We start from the raw sequence: 16618 nt of genomic DNA, 5'->3' as shown, positions 1-16618 counted from the left end.
CTAGGTGATTCTGATACTTACTTAAAATTCGAGACTTATTGATCTAGGTCAGTGGTCTTTAAACTTCCTTTTCTGTCATAAGGACTTTCTATATGGAATAAAGAAGTTTGGGAGTCCAATTAGTAAAAGCATTTAGTGAATCTGGTTAACGAGTGAGTATTGTGGCTCTAGTTGAAGTTCTCTTGTGTGCCCCTGGGTGGAGTTTCTTGTGACTCCCCTGGCCCTACTGAGGTCAGTCTACAAATCAGTAATAGAGGTTTACCCCTCTTTGACAGAAGAGACCCCTGAGCTCTGAGAAGGGAAGGGATTTAAGTTTTCTCAGATGATGTTGCAATTCAGAATTTAGAAATTCATTCTGAGATGAGGGCTTTTGTAGATCAGATAAATTAATGCGTGATCATTAATTTTAGAAAAGCAGTTATCAAAGTTCTATTTAACTATTATATTTGAAATAGTTTTAAAAAGTAAGTTTTAAAATTTCAGGAACACAGGGGTGCCTAGGTGGCTCAGTTGGTTAAATGTCCAACTCTTGGTTTCAGCTCAAGTCGTGATCTCAGGGTCGTGAGATTGAGCCCCATGTGGGGCTCCCCTCTTAGCATGGAGCCTGCTTAATATTCTCTCCCTCTTCCTCTGCTCGCCCCCAAGTTCTCTCTCTCTCTCTCAAATAAATAAATCTTTAAAAAAATATATCAGGAACATATATCCCATAAAATTCGATACTTCAGGATACTGAATTTTTTTAAGTCTCTAAAGGAAAACTTATTTTTTATTTTAGAATCTATTGTGTTAGCCAAAAAAGTAGGTAGAATATCTCTCCAGTTGATTAAAGATCTTTGATTTTGTGTTTTTATTCATAAGGCACTAAAATAGGTTATAGAACTGTCCCAAGTGCCTAGCTTAGCTCAGTTGTGGTCTGAAATTCTTATTTTATAGGTTGAATGTACTATATGCTGGGAATACTTAAGTGTGGCATGTGACTCCAGGTTACAAATTAAGATTAAAAAAGAGCTGGTTTGTGCTTCATGGCAACTTGGCATACTAAAATAGTATGTATGGCTGAAGCGTAATGGTGCCTGTTCAGTTCTGTAGAAATTAGCTGTTTGACATCTGTTTTGAGCCCCTTGTGTGTGCTAGAATTATATTTTCTCAAGGCATCACAGCTGAGGGCATAATAAATCCTTGATGAGAATTTCATGCTTCTAAAATGCTGGGGTATGACTTGGTTTATATACCCCAGTCAGGTCCTCCCTTTATTCTTGCTTTTTGGGAAAAGGCAGCTGTTGGACTTTCATAGATTTTGCTTAAAGTCATCACAATCATGACTTGATTTGCTGGAGATTCAAATCCCAGAGTGGCAAATGTAGAGAGTATATTTGACTTGCTACTTGCTTGTTGGTTGGCTTATTGCTAAACCCCTTGACACAAAAGCACCAACTTTAACCTTGAAGAAAACCATGGACTTGTGTAGGAGCTTCCCCATGCCACCCCCGTAGCCCTTCCTGCCTCCCCAGCACCATGTTCGTGTGGTTGAGCCTTCTGCCCTGCACACTCCCCTTTTGCCCTATAGACCTCCTTTGGCTCTACATCACTTTAGGTCAGCTGATAAAGAGACCAGCATACCGGATTACTTGGGTGGCATGTGAAATCTCAAGGAGTCACAGCCTCAGGCTACCGAGTGCTGTTTAAATGTCGGTCTGATGTGCTCCCGTGATATGTTCGTGGATGCAAAAGAAGAGTTCGAGATTAAATAGTGGTGAAGCTCTACTTCAGTGAGTGAATGATTGTACTGGAAGAGTGATTGATGTAACCATGGAGAGAAGGGATCAACACAGAGGTTCCCAGATTCTCTGCATTCACCATACCCTAGTGTCTCAGTAATTCCTTTGCAAAGCCCATAAGCCAAGAAATAACACCGAACAGTTCTAACTGTTAGGAAGGGAAGGTCAGACAATTTAAGAAGTATTTATGTCCTAACAACTTAGCAGGCATTTGAAACACTAACGCACATAGCCAGAAAGAAATCATCCTTTCTTTCGTCCTTAAATAACCATAATGACTTGCCAGTGCTATGGTATGTGCACCTGTTGGGCGTTGTACACCTTCTCCAACCTTGGAGAAAGCACGAATGCTGTGTCCCTCATTTCCTGTTCCACGTTGGTTTTTCACAAGCTATTTGCTTGTGTCATAGCAGCTGTGAAAACTCAGCTTCACAAAGATATGTCATAAAAAGGAATGTAGTAGGGCACCTGGGTGGCTCAGTTGGTTAAGCATCTGACTCTTGATTTTGGCTCAGGTCCTGATACCAGGCTCAAGAAATTGAGGTATGCGTCAGGTTCCATGCTCAGTGGGGAGTCTGCTTGAGATTCTCTCTCTGCCTCTCCCTTGTGTGTGGGCTCACCCACGCACTCTCTCTCTATCTCTCATAAATAAATAAATAAATAAATAAATAAATAAATAAATAAATAAAATCTTTAAAGAAAAAGGAATGTAGCATGATCTAACATTGAAACTGTGAGCTACTTTGAGCTAGTATGTTGTGCTATGTGAGAGATATTGCTGTATTTTCCTTGAAAATCAATAATTTCCCACTGCAGCACCCCATGATGCTTACAGGGAACCATGGATTAGATGGTATGCAGTTCTCAGATGTGTCCAATTTTCTTTTTCCAGCAATAAAAGTTTTGCAGGTGGGGTAGGAGACAACATTTGTTTCACACTGGCAAGTTAAAATAATGATTTCACATATATATATCAACCATCTCATGAGGTGGCTGGTTCTCATTTCCCCATTTTTACTGATGGAAAGACAAGAATTCAGAATTATTTCCTCTTTTTAAGTAGTATAGGGAACAGGAGAAGGTCATGCCCAGTTATTTAACTTCGAATCCTACATTGTTTTCTCCATACCATATTTGATCTCTGCTTCTATTGAGCTTAGAGATGAAATGGAAAATCACATTTGTGTAGCAGATGAGAATTGTGAGAGCTGTGTCTGCCAATCAGGAGTTTAATGAGAGAGGAATGTCCAGGTCAGCCCTTGGCTCCAAGTAGCCCTTGCCCAAGTGTGGAAGGAAGAGCTACAGCTTATATCCCTGTCCATGAAAATTGCTTACATTTAGATGCCTGGAGGGTCAGTGATGGACAGAGTAAAGCTTCCAGTGATTTCCTGTTAGGATATATATATATATTACCTAGGTCTAGTAATCTGCTCCAGGGAGATGGTGATTCTGTTCTGTTCTGCTCAGTTTGTAGCTGTCTGGAAGATCGTACTTGGAAGTTATTTGTAAGTTCTGAAGCATGCCTATTAAATCATGGGTGAGCTAGCAGATACTGAACTTTTGGAGGAAGGATTTGATAAGGTGTCTTTCTAGTTCAGCCTTCCTAATATTTGAAAAAAGTTATACTTGTTCTAGCCTAACCCAGAGGACAGGATTAGTACTTTGAGGTATGCTCAGCTTATCAACCACAAAAAAGTAATAATAATAATTTTTAATGGTTGCAATTGCCCTAGGAGGCAGTAAACTCCCATTATTGAAAATCACTGTGAAAATGATAAAAGAGATAGTAGATCATACAACATTAGCTCCTAAAGGCCTTTCAACCTATAGATTCTGTTTTTCTAACTTGCTAATTTTCATTTCTTTGAGCAAGAGCTCTCAGAGTAACTGTGCTTTAAATTCAACTTGCCATCTCCCCAAACACAGATAGGTCTCTAGGTTGGTAAAATTAAATGTAAGGTAAATTTTAAGTTTTTTGTTGGAAACTGATATTTTGACAGAGGCCATATGAGAGGTCATAGTTCTACTGAGAAAGTCTTTAAGTGTCTATTCTAGTTTACAAGTATAGTGCGTATGTGGGTGCAGCTAGTATATCTCTGGGAAACCCGGAAGGGCCTTTTACTGTGTGTTTGTGTGTGCACGTGCACACGTGTGTGGTATGTGTGTGCACGCGTGTTTGCGTGTGTGTGTGTGTGTGTGTGTTTTAGTCATTCAGGAGTTTACCTGTAAATTTCCCAAAGTGACTATCAGCTCACCAGTTCAGAATTTAAAATAAATCAGTCCTGAAGTACTAGTAGTTTTATCAAGTCATTGTGTTGTCTGGTCTTACCCTCTGAACAAAGACTTCATTATAATTAACATTGCTGAGCTTTAGACCCCATAGATTTATATTGGGTCTTCTTCCCAGATGACTTGAGGGCTTATGACAAATAGCTCACATTCTTTGATTCCTTACAGAAACAACCCCTCTTCAGCAAAGACCCCCTTTTGGGCTGTGCTTCTGCACAGTTGAGCATTGGTAGACCTTCTGTCCCTGCAACACCCTCCCCCTCTTCTTAAAATCCTCCTGCCTTGGCTGCCATTCAGACACTGCCTCTATTTCCGAGAGGGAGAAGGGGAAGGCTTTCTTCTTCTCTCTCACTCTGGTCCTTTTTCTGTACTTCTCAAGTCCTGCCAATTTTTTTTCCCTTCTGTGAAAGCAGGTTTTACAGAAAATTCCCTTGCCAGCCCTAGGTTGTATGTGATGAACAGCAAAGCAAATATGGGGTCTGTGCTAGTTTTCTGATTTATTCGGAAGACATTCCCTAAGCCCTCTGTAACTAGCTTCCTGGCCTTTATCATGCGGGGGGGCACATGTGCCTCTGAGGAGTTTGCACGTATGGTTCCCACTGGGCAGAGTGATTACAAACAGGCTGTGTTTTAAGTTAGTTTTGACTTGTGTATTTCATCTGTGTAGTTGGCAAATACTTGAAAGCCACAAGCTACTGTTTTCTGAAAGCTTCTTTGCACATGAGCATAAAATGTATGTATTGGATTTGGAAATTGTCCAATAACTGCCCTTTTAATGCAGCTAAATGTAGATTACAGCCGTTTCCTCTGGAAAGACGCATATAGTCATCATTTCTTTCTTCTCTTACAGGGTGTCTCCTCTGCAGAAGTCTGAGATAGTGGATGTGGTTAAGAAGCGAGTAAAGGCCATCACCCTCGCCATTGGGGATGGTGCCAATGACGTTGGAATGATCCAGACAGCTCACGTGGGTGTAGGAATCAGCGGGAATGAAGGCATGCAAGCAACCAACAACTCGGATTATGCCATCGCTCAGGTCAGAGGCATGGTTGACCAGCTGTCTTGTCATAGGCATCCAATGGGTATGAAGGTCTTATTGATGCTTGACCTTCAGTCCAGCCGTAAGAACTCTGCCACCCCTTTTGAGGTTGTGTCTAGACAAAATTACCAGAGTATTCGGATTTCTCTGTGGCCTTGATCTTGTGCAGTTTAAAGGCCCTGTGCTGCTGGTTGTTATGGTGATTGTGGTGGTTTTTGCTAGCTGTGAGGTTGGCCAACCTTTCTGTCCTCCAGGCAGGGCGTCATTCCTGACAGATAGGTGTCTGATCCTACTAATGATAGTCTCTCAATCTCAACTCCCACATCTGCTGCATGGGCTTTTCCTTGAGCCATCCCCTGCTAAAGAATGGCTGTGCTCATTACATCCATTCTCTACCATCCCCATCCCAGAATCTGTCCTCTTTTCAGAAGGTGCTAGAAAATTCTCTCCTCAGGCATTCGAGGCCAGAGGAAAGCAGTGGTTTACAACTGCCACCTTCTCGGTAGCCATAACCAGGGTGTTGTAGCCATAACCCCCGGTCAGTGGCAAACAGCCTCCTGCTGTTAGGCCAAGTTCAGCCCATTCCTCTCTGGATCAGATGCTGCCTGCAGAGGTTCCTGATGCACTTTGTAGTTCACTGAACAGATGGCCTGAGGATGAAAGCAAAGCTACTCCTCAATGACAGCCAAAAAGTGAAGGAAAATAGCCAACCTCCCGGCCTTAGGTGACATATCTAGATCATTTGGCCTGCTTGATCGTCCAGAAAATCTAGGCCTCATAGTGGGCACTGATCATTTCCTCCTGTCAACAGACTGCAGTATGTCATGGTAAAATGCCTGCTTATTTGGTGGTTAGCTAGGTTCCCTCATGTCCTTCCAGGGTTTAGTCATTTGAAGAATGTGTTAACCTTAATCACATGAGCAAAGGTAATAATGGCTTTTTATCCCGGCAAGCTGAAATCAGGGGCTGCATATAAACTGTGAAAGAGCTGCCAACAACCCAGGGCTGCAGGCTGGTCCTGTGCAGCTTTGGGGCCTACCTCCCCAGAGCGGGGCTCTGCATTAGATCACCTCTCAGATTCCCTCCCAGCTCGTGGTTCCGCAAACACAGGGAGGAATTACAAAATCCTCATGGCTCTGGAAAGTACATGAAATCAATCTTGTTTCTCTGTGGATTTCAAATAAATCCTCAAGATAATTGCTAAAGTAGGTAGGGGAAGGAATTCTGATTGTACAGGTGGGAACACTGGGGCTCCTTCACATTGGGTGACCTGCCTCAGGTCCGCGCATCCAGGGTCAGAGAACACCAGACCTGGACGTGACCTTGGGGACCAGCCCTGCACACCTGCCCATTCACTTTCCCGAGTCAGCCACTCCGAGGCCTGTGGGACTCCTGCTTCCTGTAGTCTGTCAGCAACTGTAGATGTTATACACCCCAGCATTATTAAATACTTGAGTTATAGCATCATGTGGCTGGCAGGGATCTTTAGAGGTTTCCTAGGAGTTCCAGGCAAATATTTGTCTGTCTTTTTCTTTAAAATGTCTGGGGAAGGGAGATTCCATGACCTGCTTTATTGAAACTGCATACTAATAGGCTGTGGAATCTGGAGCAATTGCTCTCTTCAAATTAAAAGCATCAAAGAAGCGTAGGAAGGGGAGAGGTAGTTAGAGTTAGGGATTTTCTTGCCCCACCGGTGTAATAGTCACCACTGCCAGAGGAAGTGACGAATGGCCGCACGTGTCTATGGGTCTTCGTTTCTCCTGTCCGTGGTCCTGCCCACGATCAGGTAGAAGTCCTGTTGCTTCAGGGTAGCATTGCTCTTTGCCTTACACCGTCTCCACCCGACACAGTGCCTCCTGCACTTCAGTTAGAAGCAAGAGAGGCCACAATTTTATGCGTCTCTTTGCCCCCAATGAAATGATAAATGTCTCTGGTTGAAGTTAACATCTTGGGCTTTGTCACTTTACTGCATTTGGATGAATACATTTTTGATTGGGTTTTTGAGGCAGTGCCCTGGAAGGTTATATACAGAAGAAAAAACATTAGCTCCCAGTCCTTGGGGAAAATGATGAAATAGGCAGAGCTCCAGTTCTACTTCTTCCCTGCCTGCCTGTGCTTTTATCCACAGCGCAGCCCCTGGGACTGACAGCCGCCTGCTGATATGCTGCCTTGACCATGGGCGGCCTGTGCTGGCAGCCGGAGGATATGGTGCCTCTGGCCCCAGCTGCCTCTTCTCCTCAGGAGACGATCATTCCCATCCCCTACCTTCTTAACATTTTTTGAATGACCTCCTGAAAATAGCATTTTGATTTAGGATATATGTATTTTTTTTCCCCTCAAAACAAATCATTGTAGCGCTAACGTTGAGTCATTCCGGATGACTCCAGCAGGTGTTCTCTGTGCCCACTGAAGTTTAACATCAGGGGGTCCGGGTCAAACACAAACTTCCTTTTTATTTGTTTAGCCAGTTATTTTATGATTCCCCATTCCCCTTTGGAATCCTTAATGAGCTTTTATGGAGAGTTTTATTTTTCCATATGCACCTACTCCTGCCATTCTGAAGCGGCCATATAGCTTTTGAGTGACCCGCCTTACCCCGATCTCCTGGAAGAACTCACGAAATGTGATGTCATGTCCGATTAAGATCCCTTCTTCAGGGCTAATGAAAATTATTATGTGGCTTCTTCTTGAAAGAGAATGTTTCCTTAAAAAAATTACATTTCCAATCAGAGTCTTTCTTTTCTACCGATAGTTAAATTTAATTTCAAAAGTAATCAGAAATTAATAGGAAGTTTGCAACAGCAAAAGCATTTCTGAAGTTTATGGATGTTCTCAATCTAGCCTGATTATCTCTTCTAAGAGAACGAGCCCAAGGACTGCCCTGGGACTTGGTACGGGGGAATTAAGGTTTTAGTTCAAGGCAACCAAGGGGGGTGTCAGTGCAGTCCAAGGCTAATCAGTGTGCAGAAATCATGAATTTAAACAGGATCGTCCCAGTGCTGTCCATGTTGCAGCAAATGTTGAGAACTCATTCTTTCTGATAGCTGAGTTATATTCCATTGTATATATGGACCACAACTTCTTAATCCAGTCATCTGCTGAAGGGCATCTCGGTTCCTTCCACGATTTAGCTATTGTGGACAACGCTGCTATGAACATTGGGGTGCATATGGCCCTTCTCTTCACTACGTCTGTATCTTTGGGGTAAATACCCAGTAGTGCAATGGCTGGGTCATAGGGTAGCTCAATTTTTAACTTTTTAAGAGAGGAGATAATGCTAAGTGAAATAAGTCAAGCAGAGAAAGACAATTATCATATGATTTCTCTCATCTATGGAACATAAGAACTAGGAAGATCGGTAGGGGAAGAAAGGGATAAAGAAAGGGAGGGTAATCAGAAGGGGGAATAAAGCATGAGAGACTATGGACTCTGAGAAACAAACTGAGGGCTTCAGAGGGGAGGGGGGTGGGGGAATGGGATAGGCTGGTGATGGGTAGTAAGGAGGGCACGTATTGCATGGTGCACTGGGTGTTATACGCAACTAATGAATCATCGAACTTTACATCAGAAACCAGGGATGTACTGTATGGTGACTAACATAACATAATAAAAAAACATTAAAAAAATAAAATAAAATAAAAAATAAAAAGCAAAATAAATAAATAAACAAACAAACAGGATCGCCCCAATGGTGCCTTCATGCCAGAGCGCATCATAGTTCACAGAACAAAACAACAACAAAAAACTCACTTCCCTTCCTCCAGCTCATGCTTTGGGGGACCTTTGTGAAGTAGGCTCCGAAAGTGAAGCCAGGCAAAGAGAAGGCTGAGGGGATAGGATTTAAGTGGTGCCCAAAGACCCCCTGCCCAAAGAGGATTCAGGGATTTTATTGAATAGTTCTCAGTATTTCAAATTGCAAGAGCCGTTCCATCCCTGTCACCTTAGTATCAGCCGCTTGTTGGCTTCTTGCTTTTCTTGACTGCATCGCACTCTAGCAAGAGGTACTCTGTACTAGTTGGAAGCAAAAAAGGAGAACAAAATGGTGTGGCGGGTAAGGCTGTGTGTTTGTGCCTGAGCGTCTCTGCATCTCTGTGCATGTGCAATTGCTTTTAATGTGTGAGCTGACAGTGGAAATAGGTCGTGTATCTATGAGCATCCTTTTTAAAAAAAAAAAAAAAGGTACTGGTGTGCGAGGGCTCCTGTCCTTGTTCCTGAAGTCACCATCAGATCTGATGGGATAGAAGCATCTGGTTGCCACCATGCTTTGCTTTTCTTCCAGTTTAAGAGGTCACCTTCTCCTAAGAGTTAAGACCCTAAAAAAGTATTTGTGTAAACAGAATTCACAAGAATAACAATGAGAAGTCCACACTGGCCTTTGGGGGAAATATTAAGTTTGTAGATTTAAGAGGAGAGTTCAGTTGTCCTCACTGGACCTGAAAGCTCTGTCTTTAGTTTCTGGAAGTGAATGGTTTTCTCAAGTTCTCTGCAGAATCTGGCTTCCTCAACCTTGTCTGTCCCCGAAGGACATTTTGTGACTTTTGTTCCTAAAGGATGGACGCTCCTGAACTTTGCCATTTTCCCCCCTCAGTTTTCCTACTTGGAGAAGCTGCTGCTGGTCCACGGTGCCTGGAGCTACAATCGGGTGACCAAATGCATCCTGTACTGTTTCTATAAGAACGTGGTCCTCTACATTATCGAGGTGAGCCAGGCCAACTTCTTCCTCAAGTAGGGGGGAAACGGGGGCGGCTTTTGCAAAGGGCATCTTCACATATTTTAGGTAATTGCAAGAAAGGATTTTGTTCATGTGAAATTAAAAGGTCCTGCTGGGACAGACAGGAAACTGTGACACACATGACCTCCATGAAGCAGGGGACACCTCACAGGTCGAGGTCCTTATGTCGAGGAAACAATGCGGGCAGCCTTGGTGTCCTTGGCCCACGTAGCATGTTGTCACTCACAGCCTGCTCCTCCCAGGGGGGTCAGAGCCCGGGCAGCAGATGCTCGCACCTGTCTTGGTGGGCACAGGGACGTTTCCAGGCAACCCGGTCGTTCTTTTCTTTCCTAGAACGAGAGGGCCTGATTTCTTGCTCTATTTCTCATGGCATCTGCAAGTTACCCAAGCATTGATTCATCGCCTCTGGGATATTTGGACAATACTATTTAAATGGGGGAGGTGTGGGAGTAAGTGGGAAGTAAACAAATAAGGTAATTAAAAATATCTCCGTGAACTTCTTGGGTTGTCAAACTGGTTTTCAGAAGATGTTGATTCAATTACAAGCACATTTATTTTACTTATTAGAGGGACTAGAGTAGGAGGGGGGAGGGGCAAGAAAAAGCAGAATGGGCACTTTCTGTTTGAACTCAGTGGGAAGACCAGCTACATCTTTCCTCCTTTTTAAGGACTGCTCTGCTGCAAAGGTGTGGCTTTTGAGGCCAACGTGACTAATAGATTTCCAATTATGTTGAGAAAAGAGGAAGCAGGCGGTCACTCTGTGAAGAAATAGAAAAGCAATGTTAATTGCATTTGGTGTTAATACCTCAGTCTGTTATGAGTTATTTTGTGTCTGGTTTCTCAACTCTTGGCAGAAATAATAACCAAGACATAGATGAACTTTATCTGATGTGGTCCTGACGCAGCTCAGGGAATTTAACAAGTGGTTTGCTAATGTGACTGTAACTACACAATTCTTTACCCAATTGTCTACCTCTTTCCTATAGAATATTCAGGTGAAACATAAAGGTTCACATCACTCAGTCTGTAACCAAACTACTAATGAGTATCTTTCCTGAGTGTTGCAAGTTGTACATTGTTCTCATTTACACGAAGGGCATCCTGCTTGCCTTGTCTGCTCATCTCAGGCTATAATACTCAACTCAGTCCCCTCCAAGTAAGAACTTCGAGATGTTGTGTGTAACAGATTTTATAGTTTCTATCTTCCTGCTATTTTTTTCTTTTTTTGGCACTTGAGTGTGTTTGTCCTTCTGTTTCTGGGGCTTTTTTTTTTTTTTTTTTGCCTCCGTGATAGCAGTCACTCCTGAATGTCACTTGGGGTCATAGATAATCAGTGCTGTGGACTAAAGGAGTGTGGGAATCCCTGCTCCCACATGCCATCCCAAGTCCCACATGCATTTTCAGCTCCTACTGTAGTGGTTGGCTTCACAGGATTTCTTAATAATCTGGTTTTCCTCAAAATCAGCAAATTACAGATAGTCTAGACTTCTTATCACGACATTTTACATGAAGCTCCCAACCCTTTAGCTTCCCAGAGCTTTCTCCGGGGCCCTTCTTAGTCATTTACACCTCCTATCTTGCCTTTAAAAAAAAAAAAAAAAACAACTTCAAGAGGACTAAGGATGAGAAGAGTACAATTTTTGTCTGTCTGGAAAATTCCATTTGGAATGAGGCCCTGAAAATGCCATGTGAATTCCTTAAATTAATTTTTCAATTGTAGCTGAACCACAGCTGTACATGGTCTTTTGTAAACAGCCTTTAAAAACATTCTTGATAAAATTTAAAAAATTAAGTAGTCTCCACCACTCTGGTCTCAGTCTTCTGCTTAGTATTTTGAGGAGATTTAATTTGAAAATCAAGAAAAAACAAAATCCTCAACTGAGCCCAGAAAGCATTGACTCAGTGTCTGCCCAACCTCTGTGGCATCAGCATGCATTTCAAATATAACTTTAAAAACAGGAAAGTTCTACTTGGATGGTATTTTAGTGTGTTTTGAACCAAAAGATCAAAGATTATTATAATTTGATTTGCTCCTTTGCAATGAATAGTTTTGCATTCTAAAGGTTTCCTTGTAACTAATTGAGAATAAATTGTATTCTTCAATGGTTTTCTTGTAACTCAAGAAGAAACCCTTTGCAACAACAAGTATGTTCCCTTCTCAATGTCCTCTGATATAAGTAACTGTCAGTCATTTATAAATGCAGTCTAAAGGCAGTTTGGCAGATTAAAAACTGCACAAGTGGGCATGTGTGCATACATACTCATAGAGTCTTGGCCATTATTGTGAGGATCATCGTGATTCGAATAACCAGTAAAGATTGTATGGAAGACCTATGAGCCTGTAATTAATACGATCTGCTCCCTTGGTACACTGACCTCTAAAACTTGAGTTTTCTGTGGAAGCAATACATGGTTCTGTCCTCGCTGCAATATGGAACACCACCTGCAAGCTCCCTCCACTCTCATCCCCAGCCCTCAGGTATATTCCTTTATGACCTTTTCCTGTGTTTATAGAGCCGTTTACATGTACAAACAAATCAACGTTTTTACATAAATGTCCTCATGCTTTGTAATATGTTCTGCAGTTGAAGTGAAACTTACCGGTGTATTTGGGGGAATCATCCCCGTGACTACATATGGGTTCATTGCCTGGTGTTTCACAGTATGTTTTCCTACAATCTCTTTAACCATTCCTATATTGATAAATGTTCAAGTCATCTCCCTTTTTACCCACAAAGAGCCTTGTAGAATAACAGCCGTCCCTCTAAGCAGCCATAAATATTCTACCAAATGACAGTGATCTAATTCAAGCATTACTACCACAGTGCCTTGAATATAACACCCGATCAGGTTTATGTATTATTATCTGTACCCCAGGTTCCTTGTTGCTGACCGGCCTTTGTGCTATTTGATGTGTCACATTAAATTTATTCAGGCTGAAGTAACCATTGGCTCAAGTGATGAAAAAATAGGAACAAAATGATGGAATCTGATTTCGTGGTTACCCTATCAATAGGCAAAACGAAAAATACATAAACATTGGCTCTCCATTCCCTCCATTGCTGCCTTAATCTATATCTCACCTGCTTGATAGCAAAGACCACTAGCTTTGCCCCATCAGCCGTCTGGAATGCAACCAGGATGAGCTTCCTGAATGCACCTGTGCGTGATTCCAGTGGCTGGCGCAGTTTCTGGAACATAGGTGCTCAGTAATGTTGGCAGTGAGTGCCATCGTCCTCCTCGGACTCTTCAAGGTTCCGGTGGCTCCTGATGAAATCCCCATGTCCCCCTTCATGCCCCTGCCCCTCGTGGTCTGGATCCTGACTGTCACCAGCCTCATCTCCCACCGTGTCCCTCCTGATTCTGTTTTTAATCATTGCTATCGAAGCACAATTAATACACAGTTAGATACACCCTTATTAGGCATACAGTTCTATAAATTAAAACTAGATTTTATCGTTAGAAACTTAACTGGCAGTTTTCTGCCTGCCTCGCATAGACGATGACAAGAATGTCACAAAGAGTTTCTGGAGACAGATGACAAAGACGTGAATGTACACTTAAAAATGATTAGGATGGTAAACTGTATGTTGTGTGTATTTTACCACAATAAAGAATCCTAAAAACATTTTAAAAAGTATCACAAGCACTTTGTGGCTTTAGTCACGTGGAGGGAAACAAAAATGTGCAGCCAGGCTTTCCAAATGCTTTGGAGAGTTCACTGAATGTTTGGAGAACAAACTTGACAAGTCGTTTTGTTTTGTATTAGCAATTAAATGCTAAGTTTTGTGGCTGTGACCAGATAGATCATATTTCTCAGAAGGTAAAATTCTGTTGTGGGCTAGACCCATGCATAATGTCATTGCCTTGTGGGGCAGATGGGGTTCCTGTCCGCCAGCTAGAGGGGGTGCTTTCCTGGTGTCTGAGGTGGGGGGCAGGAAAAGGAATAAAGTTAGCCAAGGCAGAGAGAGAGCACAAGTAGGGGGAGCAGCAGGCAAAAAATAAATTAAAAAAAAAAATAAAATAAAATATTAAATAAAATAAATAAAAAATAAAATAAAATAAATAAAATAAAATAAAATAATAAAGTTAACCAAGGCAAGAAGATAGGGCTGGATGGTTTATATAAGTGGCCTGGGAAGGGGATCTAAATAACTAGACAGGAGTTCTGTTGCTGTTGGAGGCTGGCATTCCTTTTTCATTCTGGAGTAGGCAAGGGCCACAGTAAAAGCAATTTCAGAAAATGTGTATGTCAGTATGTAGGACAGATGGTATGCAGAGACCTTTAATGTAATTTTGTAGTTTTAACCTGGGGCATAAATCATGACCATTATGTAACCATTTCCCAGCATAATTTATAAGCAGAAAGAAACGACTGATTTTTTAAAACTCTTTGATTTGGGCAATGGGAGGAATTTACCTTAAATGTAAAGATTGGAGAAATATTCCTACACATTTTTGAGGTTCTCATGTGACTGCTCTGTGATAATGCCCAAAGAGAGAAGAGTTGATTAAATTTTTTAAAGTTCCTACGCTATTTAACAAACTAGGCATTTGTTATTCAGAATTTCCTGAATAGAGTACAAAACAGAACAAAGAGTTTCAAGCATCACAGCCTCAGCATGTTAAACATTTACTAGGTGTGCGTTTGTTTGTCCACAGACTTTCTGAACCCCTGAGAAAAGGTTATTTGGAATGGAGAAAATTGTTAGTGATAATATAATGCAAATAGGAAACCAATAGGGAAAATTACTTGAATCTAACCTGCAATTCAAAAAATTATGGTACAGATCCCTATCAACTTTGGTATAATGTAAAGAAAAGACACCAAATCATCTTTGAAAAAGAGATGAGACTTTGAAATTATGACGACGATTCGTTGGTGGCTCCTGATATAGAGAATAACCATAACATATAGGCTTTGATGTGAAAAAATGGGAATTTTATACCACTTAGAGTGTCTGTTTATTTTTGGCACCATATATAAGAAATAGTAAAGTTTTCTTGGGGTCATTAAACTGGTACGGGATACTGGCCAGGAACTGGGATGCATATTTAGCATAGAGGTCTGGAATATTATCACAGGATGAGACAGAGATTTAAACCACAGCAATCTGAGACCAAATGCAACCCAACCAACAGAATTTCATTGAAAGCTACTTAAGACTTATCAATATCTGACAAGTCTAAAACAAACAAGCAAAAGCCTGTGCTCTAGAATACTCCAGAAGGTTTACCAGCACTTTGTTTCCTGTGTCTTAAATCTAAAACAGTAAAATGAATTATAGTTCCTGCATAAACTGCCATTCTAATCCAAAATACTCTCAGAGAAGTACTTTGAATTTATTTTTTCTGAGAACATATACGTAATCCTTTTAGCTGTGTTACAGTTTTTTGTTGTTGGACCTCTGAGAGGTTTGGGGGGTTTTTCCTCCATTTTTCAGATCATTATTGTTTGAAAATAATCATATGTAAATTACTTGAAGGCAGCTCCTTCTTTCACTTATTGTCTGACTAGCTTCTTATTTGTGGAGACCTAATTTAAATATGTTAATATAAAAAGATGCTGTGGATTTGCTCAGCCATATTCCAAACTGGCATCTATTTCCCGAGAGTAACCCAGACTGCCTTGTAAACGGGGAAAGAAAGCACTAGCTTTGGGTAGATTTTGCTTTAAATGTTAGAATCAATGAAGAATAGATGTTTTAAAACTTTAAAACATTATCCAGTACTTTTCCCCTTTTTGCTTATAATGCACAACTTAAATATATCTCAAAAAATGTATATCATTCTTGACACATAAGAGATCTCTTTATGGTAGAAGACAAAATTCCTGAGAGCTAAGCTTCATTCGCCTTCTGTCCCGTGCATCTTTGTTGTCAGAGGCAGCTTTGTATTTCCTGATAAAGAGTCCTTCTTTGAGGGGCTAGATTGGAGTCATGGGCTTAATGGTAGCATGTTAATAGGTGAAGGTGAATTGAAAAGCACAGTCAACGTACAGACCTATCTGTAGAGTTTGTGACTTCATCAAATATGAACCTATCCATTTTCTAGTAAAAGCTTTAAGCAGGTGTTGACCACCGACTCCATGGCAGGTGGAATGCTAGGACCAGGGGCCCTGGGATAAGCTCTGCAAAGTTCCCCATTTGGTGGGGAGTGTTGGCGACGTGCACAGCACGAGAAGTGCCCCAGTGGCTGTATGCACAAGTCTCGTGCCAAACCCTTTCCACGAACATCCCAGCTTGTCGAGTTAGTGATTACCTGGGTGGTTCCTATTTGGGGCCGATAGTTGTTGAGCAATAATTACAATTTTAATAGTCGGAAGGAAAACTATTTTGAGAATGGCTTTCCAGTGGGTAGTTTACAAATGGGAATTAGCTAGAAGTAGGGACATTCTGAAGAATACTTTCCCTGCCTCAGGCATCCTTGTTCTCCAAGTCAAGCATTCTGGGGTCGTGGGATCCAAATGCAGGAACCAGAACGAGCCCCCAGCCTTGGAAGTGAGTAGGGGATGCAGATTAGACTCCCATAGTTACAGTGCAGCTTGCGGGGTGCTGGCTTACAGGAAGACAGCGTGCGGTGCACAATGAGGACTCTCAGAAGTGCTGCTTTACAGCCGTGGAAGCCTCAGCTTTCCAGGATGAACTGAGCTAAGCCCTCAAGGATGAAGAGGGGCCGATCAAGTGAGGGGGGCTGGAGGAGAGGGTTAGGTTGGCATGCCAGAGAGAGGCCCACACCTGTCTGTCCCACTTAACCCTCTCTGTTTATTCCAGCTCCGTGAT

General features: G+C 41.9%; 1 protein-coding gene across 1 annotated transcript in view; it reads left to right on the top strand.

The window, feature by feature from the left end:
• ATP8A2 (ATPase phospholipid transporting 8A2) overlaps positions 1-16618 on the top strand; it is a 479733-nt gene that overhangs the window by 253817 nt on the left and 209298 nt on the right. Inside the window, exons 25-26 of the mRNA XM_026493019.4 lie at positions 4918-5101; positions 9693-9803. Coding sequence (XP_026348804.2) covers positions 4918-5101; positions 9693-9803 — 295 coding nt within the window. The remainder of the gene's footprint in view (positions 1-4917; positions 5102-9692; positions 9804-16618) is intronic.

Source organism: Ursus arctos, unplaced genomic scaffold, assembly GCF_023065955.2.
Source record: "Ursus arctos isolate Adak ecotype North America unplaced genomic scaffold, UrsArc2.0 scaffold_10, whole genome shotgun sequence".
Lineage (NCBI taxonomy): Eukaryota > Metazoa > Chordata > Mammalia > Carnivora > Ursidae > Ursus > Ursus arctos.
This window is presented reverse-complemented; position numbering and strand designations above follow the sequence as displayed.